The 12092-nt window shown below is 40.0% G+C and overlaps 1 protein-coding gene across 4 annotated transcripts; it reads left to right on the top strand.

The window, feature by feature from the left end:
* Positions 1-258: 258 nt before the first annotated feature.
* On the top strand, positions 259-9857 carry birc2 (baculoviral IAP repeat containing 2). 4 transcript variants are annotated; one of them, XM_023800648.2, is made up of 10 exons: positions 259-544; positions 1817-1890; positions 3011-4551; positions 4685-4784; positions 4892-4970; positions 5052-5100; positions 5798-6040; positions 6704-6958; positions 7222-7263; positions 7363-9857. In XM_023800648.2, exons 3-10 carry the CDS (start codon positions 3513-3515, stop codon positions 7554-7556), a joined length of 2001 nt encoding a protein of 666 aa, XP_023656416.1. In that variant the 5' UTR covers positions 259-544; positions 1817-1890; positions 3011-3512; the 3' UTR covers positions 7557-9857. The 4 variants fall into 4 exon arrangements, with proteins under 4 accessions (XP_023656416.1, XP_023656415.1, XP_072558391.1 ...); XM_023800647.2 differs by lacking the exon at positions 259-544 and adding an exon at positions 1429-1550; XM_072702290.1 differs by lacking the exon at positions 259-544 and having other exon boundaries at positions 1734-1890.
* The last annotated feature ends 2235 nt before the right edge of the window (positions 9858-12092 follow it).

Here is a 12092-nt window from a genome sequence, read left to right on the forward strand (position 1 = left end):
CGGAGCACAGGAGCCTTTCAATTTGAAAGTAGTTTGTAAAACCTGAAGTAGCTCAAAGTGTCCTCCCTGACATGGATTATCTGGTCACCCTAATATAATATAACCCAGGGGTCTCCAACTCCGGTCCTGGAGAGTTACTATCCAGTAGGTTTTCTATCCTACTTGGTTTCTGATGAGCCACACCTGTTCCTGGTATTTACCTGAGAACAGGTGTGACTCATCAGAAGCCAGGTATGATAGAAAACCAACTGGACGGTAACTCTCCAGGACCAGAGTTGGAGACCCCTGATATAACCAAATCTTGATACACATGATAATCAGGTTATACCTTTGCAATTCTCCTGGTCTCTCCCCTGATTAAGCAGACCTCATCTTCTTCCTTTAATGAGAATGTCAATTTAGATGTTAAACAGTATCAGGCAAAATTGGACGAATGCTCAATCACCTACAGAAGCAGGAGGATCTGTTTTTTTTTTTATTAAATAAACTGTTCTCCAAAGACAGTGACTGCTGCAGCTGGAATTCTGCACACCTGGAAAGGCCTGTAAGTCGTGACAGGTGATGTGTTGGCAGAGGTGGGCATTTCAGGTCCAGAACGTAAAAGTCAAGATTTTGTTTCAACCATCCAGATGAGTATAAACTGTCACAATCCCATAGTACTAAAATCAGAGTATCCATTTGTTAGTACAAATTGTCCATAAGTCGTATGTTCGTAACCTGGAGCATAAAACACATCCTCTGTAGGCGCTCGCGCTCGCTGGACCCTTTCCACACACTCGCGTCTGCCCAGCACTCGCTCGCTCTACAGGTTAGGCTTTTCACTTCGTTGATTGGTCACGTTGAATGCTGTGATTGGCTGTTTGTTCTGGAAGAAGTAGAAGATGACGATCATCGAGCAGTTTCAGTCTATATCATGATGTCGGAGCAATGGTATCTTACACTAAGTTAACATCTTTCAGAGATGGTAATCGGAGTCATACATAATTAAACGCCACACATTATCAACCTTGTGGTGGTGCTCTTTTGCACAATACTTTGTCAGACATTTTTGAATTGTTGCATTCTTCGGTTTCACAACGAACTCTGAAACCAAATGCTTTTTTTTTTCTTTTTTTGCAGATGAAACATTGCTTTACCCGTTGTCTTAAAGAAATCTCCTGAAGCTCTTTGTCAAGAAATGTCACCAAATGTGAATATGAATAATGATTGTGAACTTTGGATGGTGTAAGGTGTCTAAGGTTTTTTGTTAATCTACAGATTAATAACGTATAAAGACGGACAGAGAATTCAGAATTGGTAGTGGAAAAACGTCAGATTTTCTCTCTTTTTTTTTTTTAATAAAGTATGCATACTGAAACTGCTAAGATGTGTACTTTCCTCAGGGGTGACAAGTCAACCGAATCGGCCCAGTTAACATGAATCGAAAGCCAAATTTTAAGTTCTGACAGTAAGCCTCTCTAAAGGAGTCCCCCTACAGGAAGATCGCATCACTGCATTCGGACCGGAAAATCCGAATAAGGAGCGAACTGCAGCCTTGTGATACCTCGGGGGTAATTAATGGGGAAAAAACCTTAAGTTCCTTTTTTTAATCTTCTTTATTTATGAAAATTCTTCACCTTAACCTTTTAAATTATTGCTTCATTAGGCAGATAATTCTCCGTCATGCCAATCTGCAGTAGTCACCCTGCATTATTTAAAAATTGTTCAAATGCACTTCCGTTCTTTCTCTTTAAGGGAAGTACCTGCCTTACTGGTGGAAAGTCCCCGATAGCGCTCACGACGAAACCTAAGATTGTTTCTCATTTTTCCCTTTTAGGGGGGAGGGGGAATTTCTCTCGCTGACGCTTCTAGCTCGTACGTTGTGGAGCAGACAGCTTCACCTGCTGCCAGGTATGTAAGTCCATCCAAACCGCGTTATATATAACCGTATTATCTACGTATTATTTAATTTATACTGCGGGATTTTGACGGTTATTAATCTGAAGGGACAACGTAAGGAACTAAGTGTGACTAGATCATGACGCAGCCTGATTGGCGGTGACTAAAAGCGCTTCGTACGAAGTCTGCGTCTTTATAAGGGTGACTGAGACCGCGAGCCCCATTTCTGCTTCGAAGGCCACTTCCGGTCGGGGCCATTTTCTCGTGAAATTCTTAGTAGGAGAATCTGAGGGCGAGTCAGACTGCCGGACCGGGGTAAGCTGACATCTCACCGCGACACCGATTTATAGTACTCGCTGATTAAGTCATTTTGCTGTGTTCTATTGCGTGGCCGTTTCTAAGCTGTGTTGCGCTCGGTGTGTATAAAACCAGCCGCCGGTGTGATGGCGGAGCCATTGTCTGTCCGTCCTGTCTGACACCGCGACGACGTGACTGACTCCATTACGTTTAAACATTATCTGAATTACTATCCTGCACCGTGTAAAATAGCCGAAAGCACGTCTTTATGAAAACAACACTAAAAGCTTACGGTATTGTCTGGTTTAGTTTTCGGATTTTGTGCAGCTGTCTGGCGTTTTTGAGGCAGTTCTGGTATATCTTGGCTGTCATAGGACACCCTCTGCATCAGGTCTTACTTGTACATTGTAAATTAAGGGTAATTTCTTTTTACCTATTTACTTACTTAATGACTGACTTATTTATTGTCGGGTATATTGTTTGCTTAGCTGTTTAATGATTAATAATTGCCACGTCATGTGAAAGAGAACTAGATACCAAGCATCACTTTTTTTTAAAATCTGAGGTATGGAAGACACACCCACTTACTAGGACTGTATGTTCTTTGGGCGTTGTCGATGTCCAGTACTGGATTTCTGGAACGGGTATTGTACAGTTTTAGTACATTTAGACCACTGTTTCCCAACCAGATCCTTGGTGGGCCAGCAGACAGTCCACGTTTTTGCTCCCTCCCTGTCTGTGGGTCTCAGAGGACTGCATTGGAAAACATTGATTTAGATTTAAACAAACTTTTCGGTCACTAACAAGTTTCTATTTTTTTTTTTCTTTCCAACAGGTCAAGAGTGATTAACAGCTGCCACTATCTGAAATTCATATATATATATTTTTTTAAGTTGGTTTATTAATTCTGTCATGGATACCTAAATACCTCAATGGGATGTCCATTTCAGGGAGAGAGGTTTGAATCAAATTCTGGAACTTCCATTTTCTTAAACACACCCTGAATTATCTTTACTAAAGCATAATTTCATTCACAAAGAAAGTACCCATGTGGAAAAAACTGAAAAACACCTGTCTTTGTATAATGGTACTTACCAAGAGAAATGGAGCGACTCGTATTGATGACGATGCAGGGTGATTTTAAAATCTTCCATTGGTCATTTTTTTTCTAGTTACTTTGGAAGTTTAAAAATGTTATTTCCCATCTCAGCACAGACCATAAAAAAGAGTGGCAGGAGAAACTGAGTTGAAGGTGTTCATACCATTTTCTTGAATGGCATGGTTATGGCTAAGTGTTCCCTTTGCTGGTTTCAGAGCAATAAAGAGAAATTTAATTGATGAAACTGGAGCTGATTTATACATTTCTTATTCATTTTTGTCTTAGAAATACAAGTACATTTTGTATTTTTTATTCTCAGTCATTTGGAATATTAATTCAAACCTCTCTCCTTGAAATGGACATCCCTTTTTCTTCTTCCACAATGGAAATTTTACAAAACAGCAGTTTTTTAAGGGCGTTGTGCAGCAACAGTGGACCGGCAGATTTGCTGTATGACAACACCTCTGAACTATTCCGAATCTCCACATTTGCGAAATTCCCACCCACTGTGGCTGTGACGGAGAGGAGTCTTGCACGTGCTGGGTTTTATTACACGGGTGTTGGGGACCGCGTTCAATGCTTTCGTTGTAATGCGACGGCAGAGAACTGGCAGGCAGGAGAGTGCCCGACAGAGAGACACAGGCAGATTTCCCCAACCTGTACATTCATCCAGAGCCTGCCATCTACTTCCAGCCTCTTGTCATCTTCCCACTCTGCATTTTCCCCCCTGCGACACTTAACAGCTTTGCAGGTGTCTGCCTCTGTGACCACCCCTGCAGCCACATACCCAGGCCAGACGGAAGAACAGGTCGGATTCTTGGGCTTCCCAACAAGTCCTTTAAGCTCCCGTGGCTTGGAAGATGCGTCGCATCAGCGTCCGGCTGCCTGTCACAATGCAGGCATGTGCCGCGAACAGGAACGTCTGGACTCTTTCCAGAACTGGTCTTATACGGCCGTTACCCCAGCTGATCTGGCTAAAGCTGGCTTTTACTACATGGGTCAGGCTGATTGTGTGGCCTGTTTTTGTTGCGGCGGGCAGCTCAGCAACTGGGAACCAGGTGACCGGGCAGTGCTGGAGCACCAGAGGCACTACCCAAACTGCCGATTCGTAAGAGGAGAAAGAACAGAAAATGTGCCAATCGCTGTCGGTGGACTGGTCAATGTTTCTAATCCATTGATGCAGCAGTGTGAGGAAAGATTATTGACATTCGTTAATTGGCCTTCTAGAATACCAGTGCGACCGGACCAGCTAGCCAAGGCTGGTTTTTATTACGTAGGTAAGGGCTCGTCTCTTTTGCCTCACTCATTAAGGTAGAGCGTAATTTCATTAAATAATTTTTTAAGGAAGGGGAAGGGAAAATATAGCTGTGAAGACAGTTTGAATGTTTTTTTTTTTTTCCTGTTTTACAGGTCGCAATGATGATGTGAAGTGTTTTTGCTGTGATGGCGGACTTAGATGCTGGGAATCTGGTGACGATCCCTGGGTGGAACATGCCAAGTGGTTTCCAAGGTTTGGAATGTGTATTTTCAGAAGTGCTGTGAATGATATGAAATCCAGTTTTGTTTTATTTTGTACAATGCCTTCACCCCTCTGCCCTCTGCGGGATGTTTTTACAGGTGTGAGTATCTTCTGCAGGAGAAGGGCCAAGAATTTGTTCATCAAATTCAAGCTCGATTTCCACGGCTGTTTGAGCAGGTAGTTGCAGGTAGAGCACTTGCATATCAATGTGTTAAAAATATCACGAACACCATGAACAACAGTTTCTGTTCTTTTCAGCTCTTGACGAATGGTGACAGTTCTTCCCGGGAATTTGTTGATCCCCCAGGTATGTAAAATGTTCATTGTGTTTATTGTACATTTGATAAAATAATCATTGACTGTCTGCACTTTTTGTCAGTCAAGACAAAAGGAATTTCTCCTGACTCACACAGAAAGCAAAAATGACCTTTTACTCATTCAAGGGGTGCTTTTCAAGAATGTAATTTTAATATTCTGTTAAACCTTTGTAGTGCTATTACAGTAAATGGTGTTATTTTAGAGAAACCTTCACTATTTATCATCACTTAGAACAAACAGAAGTTTCCAACAACTGTAGTTTTTGTACAAATTTTTGTATGTATTTTGTGTGTGTGTGTGTGTGATATAATGTGAATATATATGTCTTATATTCCTTACAAGGGATTTGTAGTTGCACAGATTGACCAAATCTTGCTGTTTATGAATCGTGAATTTGGAAATGGTCATATTAGCTTTCTTATTAATTAATTAATGAAGGTGACAGGCCATCCAACTTTCACCTTATTCTTGGAAGTTGTGAATTTTTGGTGATACATCAGACTCACCATGAATTTAATTGCAGTAATAAATGCTAACACTTTGTTTCAGGTTGAGCTTGTATTTTCACGCTTAACTTGCCAGTTTTATTGGAGGAACACTAATATTGCTTGTGTGCAGTAATTGTGTAAATGTCGCTGGAGGAGCTGTTCACTTTGAGTAGCAAATTATGTGCTGTGTGTCTTCAGTGGTCCATCTTGGTCCAGGAGAAGAACGGTCAGAAGATGCAGTCATGATGAACACGCCTGTGGTGATGTCCGCCTTGGAGATGGGGTTTGAGCGGAGTCTGGTTAAACAAACTGTACAGAGTAAGATTCTTACTAGTGGGGAGAACTACAAGACTGTTCAAGAGCTGGTGTCAGACCTACTGAGTGCTGAAGATGAGAAGAGAGAGGAGGAAAAGGAGAGGTTTGCAGAGGAGATGGCCTCAGGTACGATGATCGCTTGTAGAAAAGAGACATACTGAGCCATGTTTGGTGCTGATAAAGGGAGGAACTTGCAGTGCTCACAAAAAGTAGTGATGCTTGGTCAATTGGTTTTATAACAAAAATCAATGCTGACAAAAATGTTTCATACAACCAGAAGTTTTAAGCAAAGTCTTCATTTGTAGTAGTAATAAATTGAAACCCAAATTTATAGTTGTAAAAGAGCTGTTCTGAGTTCAAAAGTTCATTGACGAGTCATTTGGTATTTTGTAATTTGTAAAGCCTTTGCAATAACATAAAATGGCCAACGTGTGTTTAGTATCCCTTTGGGAGCCAGTGACTGTGATTGCACATAATAGCAAAATGGCAAAAAACATGAGTCAGTCAATAAAATTGACACTTAAGAAAATGTCTATGTTGAAGATATGTGCAGATATGTTAAACATTGCTTCTAATTGGACTTTTGTTATGAAACCAAATTAACCAATGAATTTGCAACATTTTTCCAGAACTAAGTGAGCACCCCAGCACTTTGTGTGAGCACTGTATGAGCTGTGGAATTTCCTGAAATGTTTCTAATATTCTGTGGCTTCCCGAAAGCAGGATTGAGCTGATTTAAAAAAAAAAAAATGCTTTTTAAAAGATGTCATGTATTTACATTGTTTCCAGATGGCTTCACTTTTTTGAAAAAGCACCACATCGCCCTTACTCAGCGTTTGAAGAGCGTTCAAAGCTTGATGGACCACCTTCTGGAGCAGTCTGTCATCCTCCAGAGGGAATACGACACCATTGCCAGTTGCACGTCAGTCAAACAACAGACCAGTCAGCTAATTGACTTGGTGCTGTCCAAAGGCAATGCAGCAGCTGAAGTGTTCCGAAACTGGATCAAAAAGAACGACGTATACCTCTTAAGAGAACTAATGGGTATTTAATTTTTTCAGCTTTCACAAAAAACAATTATTAAATCTTGACCACATCACTGTGAATACATTTTGATGGAAACTGATAATCGGTCGTCAGGTAGGCACACTATAATGTGGATTTCAAGTGAAGATCTGGCAGCAACAGTTGATGTTCCAGAGACTTTGACGACTTCTACTCCATCCTGGCTCCAAACAAAAAAAGAAAAGAAAAATCTTGCTCTCCTGAATACTATTGTGTAATTGTTCTTCTCACTGCAATTTCAGCCCAGTCAAATGAAGCTGCGTCACCGAGTCAAGATCTTTCAGGTACGTACAGACTTTAACGTTATCATGCAAGGTTCTGATTAAAATGTCCAAAAATGCATATTAGAGAGGTGGTGCGATTCCCTGTTCTTTTCTTAACAGATTTGCCTATGGAGGAACAGTTAAGACGACTGCAAGAGGAGCGTACTTGTAAAGTGTGCATGGACAAGGAGGTCAACATTGTCTTCATCCCCTGTGGACATCTGGTGGTGTGCAAAGAATGTGCGCCATCGTTACGCAAGTGCCCCATTTGCAGAGGGCTCGTTAAGGGCACTGTTAGAACCTTCCTTTCCTAATCTCTTAAGGCCTGTTATCAAAATTAGCGCATGTAGAGGTAGAACTGATTTTATGATAATCTTGATAATCCTGAGTGTGCTGTGCTCTTTTCCCTGTTATCCTACTGATGCTTATTTGACCTCTGCATGTCTCCTCTTTTGCATACTAAATATGATTTTCTCAACTCCTATATGCACGTTTTCCTAAACGCATTTAAACTTTAAGCAATTTTTTTTTGTTTCCTGGCAAAACAAACTCTGCTGTAACATTGTGACTAAATATGATTGAATGTGCAACAGTCTTCCTAAAAAAAGTGAACTATTTAATTGGTGTGTTGTAATTATTGGGACGTGTTGATTTGTCTTGTAATACTGACAGAAGATTAATTGCCAGGAAACAAAAGGTGTAATACAAACCTGCTTCTTCAAAGAAGTTTAGTTGTAATTAGTGCAAAGTGTGTTTTATTTGTTTGAAAAAACAAACCTGATTACATCCTTCAGTGCTTTTTGATTCAAAATATATAATGTTATAAAACTGTTCAAAATTGTTAACAAATTGTTATACCTGGGCCAACAGCAGATGGAAATTTTGTTGTGAAAGTAAAGGTAGGTATAGAACTGCAGTTGCCATACAGAACGTTGCTTGTGATTGACCTTCCGGATTTGCTTTTTAATCTATACCATAAATCTAAACTATATACTGTACGTACTTAGGGGAATATTAGATTAATAGAAACACAAGTCTCAAGTCATTGTTTCAAATATGTAACAAAAAAAACTAGTGTAAATCACAGATGGGGGGAAAAAATGCATACATATAGTGTATAATCAGATTACTCAAATCATACAAATCTTTTGTCCAGTATGTCTTTATACAGTGCTTTAGGAGGAATCTCTTTATTTCTTTGCTGTTGATGTAGTAGTTTACATCTTAAAATACACCATGATGCAGCCACCTTCTGAAAGCCTTCCCCAGCAGCACAAGGAGAAGGTCTGGCCTCGTCTTGGGTGGCAAGTCAGCAGCGTAATACATACTTTATTAGTTGACTTAATTTTCCATTTATATGAAATCCTATATAGAAAAGAAGTGTTCCTGTAGATCATTGGCTTTGCTCCCGTCCAGATTTTAAGGGCAACTTAATACCTGAATTATAATAGAAGATGTTGATTTTCAATTTAAATGGCATGTTAAATTTTACATATGAAACAACTGAGTTTTGGTAAAACATGCTTAATTTCCGGACAAGCGTACCATCTTTAGCAACACTTGCATTAATGATTGACTGGCTTCAAAAAATATTCTCATTAAGTCATGAATATGGGCTTGAATATCTAGTGGTAACACCAAGGATAAATATTCTTAAGTGCAATAGCAACACTCTGGAATGTTAAGACCGCAAGTTGTATATGTTGTGAAATGTATTGAATTTATTTGCAAGTAAGAGGGCAAAGTCCTACACCACCTCATCAGTCATGCTTCCTTCATTTTGGGGTGGGGTGTTTACCTATGTATCCAGTGTATTCTCTATTTATCTGTAGAAATAATAGCAATCCTTGAAAAATTATACCTGTTCCTTGTATACTTCACAGATAAGTAAAATTTATGAGTGTCGGAACGAGTAAGTAGTAGGAAAATTACTAATGCTAGACTGGTGTATTTAACATTCTAAATATATTGCAATAGTTTGATGTATACCTAGGGGGAAGAACCATTAAGAGTTTTAATGACCAGTCCCCTAAAATTTCATAGGTAGCCACACCAAAGAGGATATTGTTTTTTCTAGTTTTCTAATTTTAGGCAAGCTGTAGTTTCCTTAACTATCTACCAAAGAGGACATTCTGGATAATATATGCTTCTGGCTGATATCCAACGTTGTATTTCACTTAATCAGTTTGATATAATGCAATGATTGTCTTTTTTTGGGTTGCACAGACAACTATATTAGAATAGCGGTGAACATTGCTACCCTGGCTTAACCAAAGGGTAGCAGAAGATATGACCTTCTTGGATGAATATAAAATCCCCGTATTTCATTGAAAGGTTCCAGATATTAAAAAAAAAAGTATATAATGTTTCAGTGTACTACTACATTTTTGGCTGTTTTACGTGTGTATGAATTAAATATGTCTGTTTCTATTATATACATTGCATGTATAAAAATAGAAAGCAAAGCCAGAAAGCTTTCACTACTAGAAAAGTATTTGGATTGTGGGCATGAGTTATATAAAATATTTCTGAATACATTCTGCAATTAAAAAATCTAGTGCATCCCCATTTCTAGATTATTTTGCAAAATAATAAAAAATGACAAATGGACCATACTGAACGGATTTATAATGTACAACTCTTTAAAGGACTTTTCTGCGGAAAATATTTTTGGGAACAGTAAGTAAGTTGTATAATTTACAGTGCCTGCCTAACTGGGGAAAAATCCTGAAGGGACAATCTCTAGGTTGGAGACTGTATTCTTTGCCTTTGTGTTTGTTATACATACTATCTTTCAAACATTTGGAATCACTCAAAAATTCACATTTTTTATGAAAACTCAGAGAGGGTGCAAAATGAATAGAAAATATAGTCAAGACCATTGTTAGAAATACTGATTTGCGCTTGAAAAGATTTTGTGTTTCAGGCTTGGCTTTCCTCAAAGACTCCTCCACCTACAGCAGCCACGACCTTGCAGACCTCAGGCATTCTAGCTGTCAGTTTGTTGAAATAATCAGTAGATATTTAGCTGCTGTGCTTCCTGAAGCACCACCTGCAAGAGATTTTCTTGATGGGCATTTTTTTAATCTTACCATGTCTCCTACAACAGCCCAATAGGGTTCAGACCCAGTAACTGCGCTGGCTGCTCCATTAGACAGAATACCAGCTTTCTGCCACTTCCCTAAATAGGTCTTACATAATTTGGAGCAGTGCTTTAAGTGATTGTTGTAGGATGAAATTGCAAAATAGAACTATGGCCTTCCTTGTTTAATATTCCTTTTACCCTGTACCAAAGCACGCTCAGACCATCACATCTCCTCCACCATGCTTGACCAGTGGTGTCAGACACTCCTCCAGCATCTTTTCATTTCTTCTCCACCTCACAGATGTTCTCTGTGATCCAAAGAGCTCAAATTTAGATTTGTCTTTTAGCCAATTTTAATATTTTCCTTTTATTGGGCTCAGATGTAGCCTTTTCTTTGCAACTGTCCAGAAGGCCAACATCGGGGAGTCACCGTGTTTCGTGGGGACCTGTGAGATGTCTGTTTCACCAACTAGAGGCTGATGTTTTTTTCCTGTACAGTTGTGCATCAGGCCTCTCACTTCCATCCCGCTTAATACCCAGATAAATAGCTTTAAACTATTCTTTTGACTGCCTAAGCCTTCTGCACAGTGAATATCCATCCTTTCTTTAAACAGTGCTGGATGATGCAAGTTTGAAACGTCTCTTACAATGCGTAGAATTTCCAACAATTCCCAGGTTGGCCTTTCCACCCAATGTGGGCGTACACAGAGCAGCTCTTGGGTGGAATTCCTGTTTGAGATTCCCAAACCATATCCTTCCAGTTACAGCTGTATCCATGAAAATCACAGACAGGACAGCGGACAAGACAACCCTTGACGCTATGCACTAAACGACCTTGACTTTGTGTCAAGTTCATACAAGGACCAAACACCATGCAGTAGCGCTCTTGGGACCCAGCATTCACACTCTTTGTATCGATTTTTAAAAATCGACCAATTCAGAGCTACTCCACTTGCCTTCCATGCAGTGTCTGAGAGACGTGTCCACCACATCACCCCAACAGCAACCAATGGTTTTAGGGCACTGGCTGTCCTCTAGCCATAACTCTTTGAAGATATTTGAGGCCTTGAACGTGGTCCATTAACATTCAGTGTCCCTGGCCTCACCTGGCACATGCGAGGAGTTACAGTTATCATAGAGGTACAATTTGAATTCATCTTGTGCAGAAGCTATAGGTATATGATCCAAACAAACCATAACTGCTCATCTGAGTCTCCTTGGTCCTCATCCCCATTTACTGAATACAACCAACTACCAGGTGGTGATCAGTCGGCAGTTCTAACACTCATCGCCTGAGTGTCCAAAACTCTCTAGTCTCATGATACAACTGCAGAGCTTGTCATTGACCTTTAAGGTGGTGCCACACTTCAAATGACGTCCAGAGAAAATGAATGAATGAAACACGTCGTCGAGGATAATCTGTAGCATATTTAGAATGACACTCCTTTGTTTGTTCCATGTCATGCCACAACACTAGAGGGCACAATGTTCTCAGCGCAGCAGTCCCACAAACAAAAAGTAAAATTATTATAGTGAGTTTGTGAGTCATTTTAACGGAGATAACTGCTCTTTTAAAATGGAAGTTGCTCACTTCATTAGCAGCCATTATTAGCCTAACCTGCAGTATCTCTCTGTCTAACAACGGCACAGACATGCAGCTGGTAACCGCATAACTACTCTTGCTGACCAACCCTGCAGTGTCACATTATGTCAGCTAATTGTGAACAGTGTGTGGGATCTGGGCAAATGAAAAAGCCTCGGAGGA

The sequence above is a fragment of the Paramormyrops kingsleyae genome, chromosome 18, assembly GCF_048594095.1.
Source record: "Paramormyrops kingsleyae isolate MSU_618 chromosome 18, PKINGS_0.4, whole genome shotgun sequence".
In the NCBI taxonomy this organism is placed as follows: domain Eukaryota; kingdom Metazoa; phylum Chordata; class Actinopteri; order Osteoglossiformes; family Mormyridae; genus Paramormyrops; species Paramormyrops kingsleyae.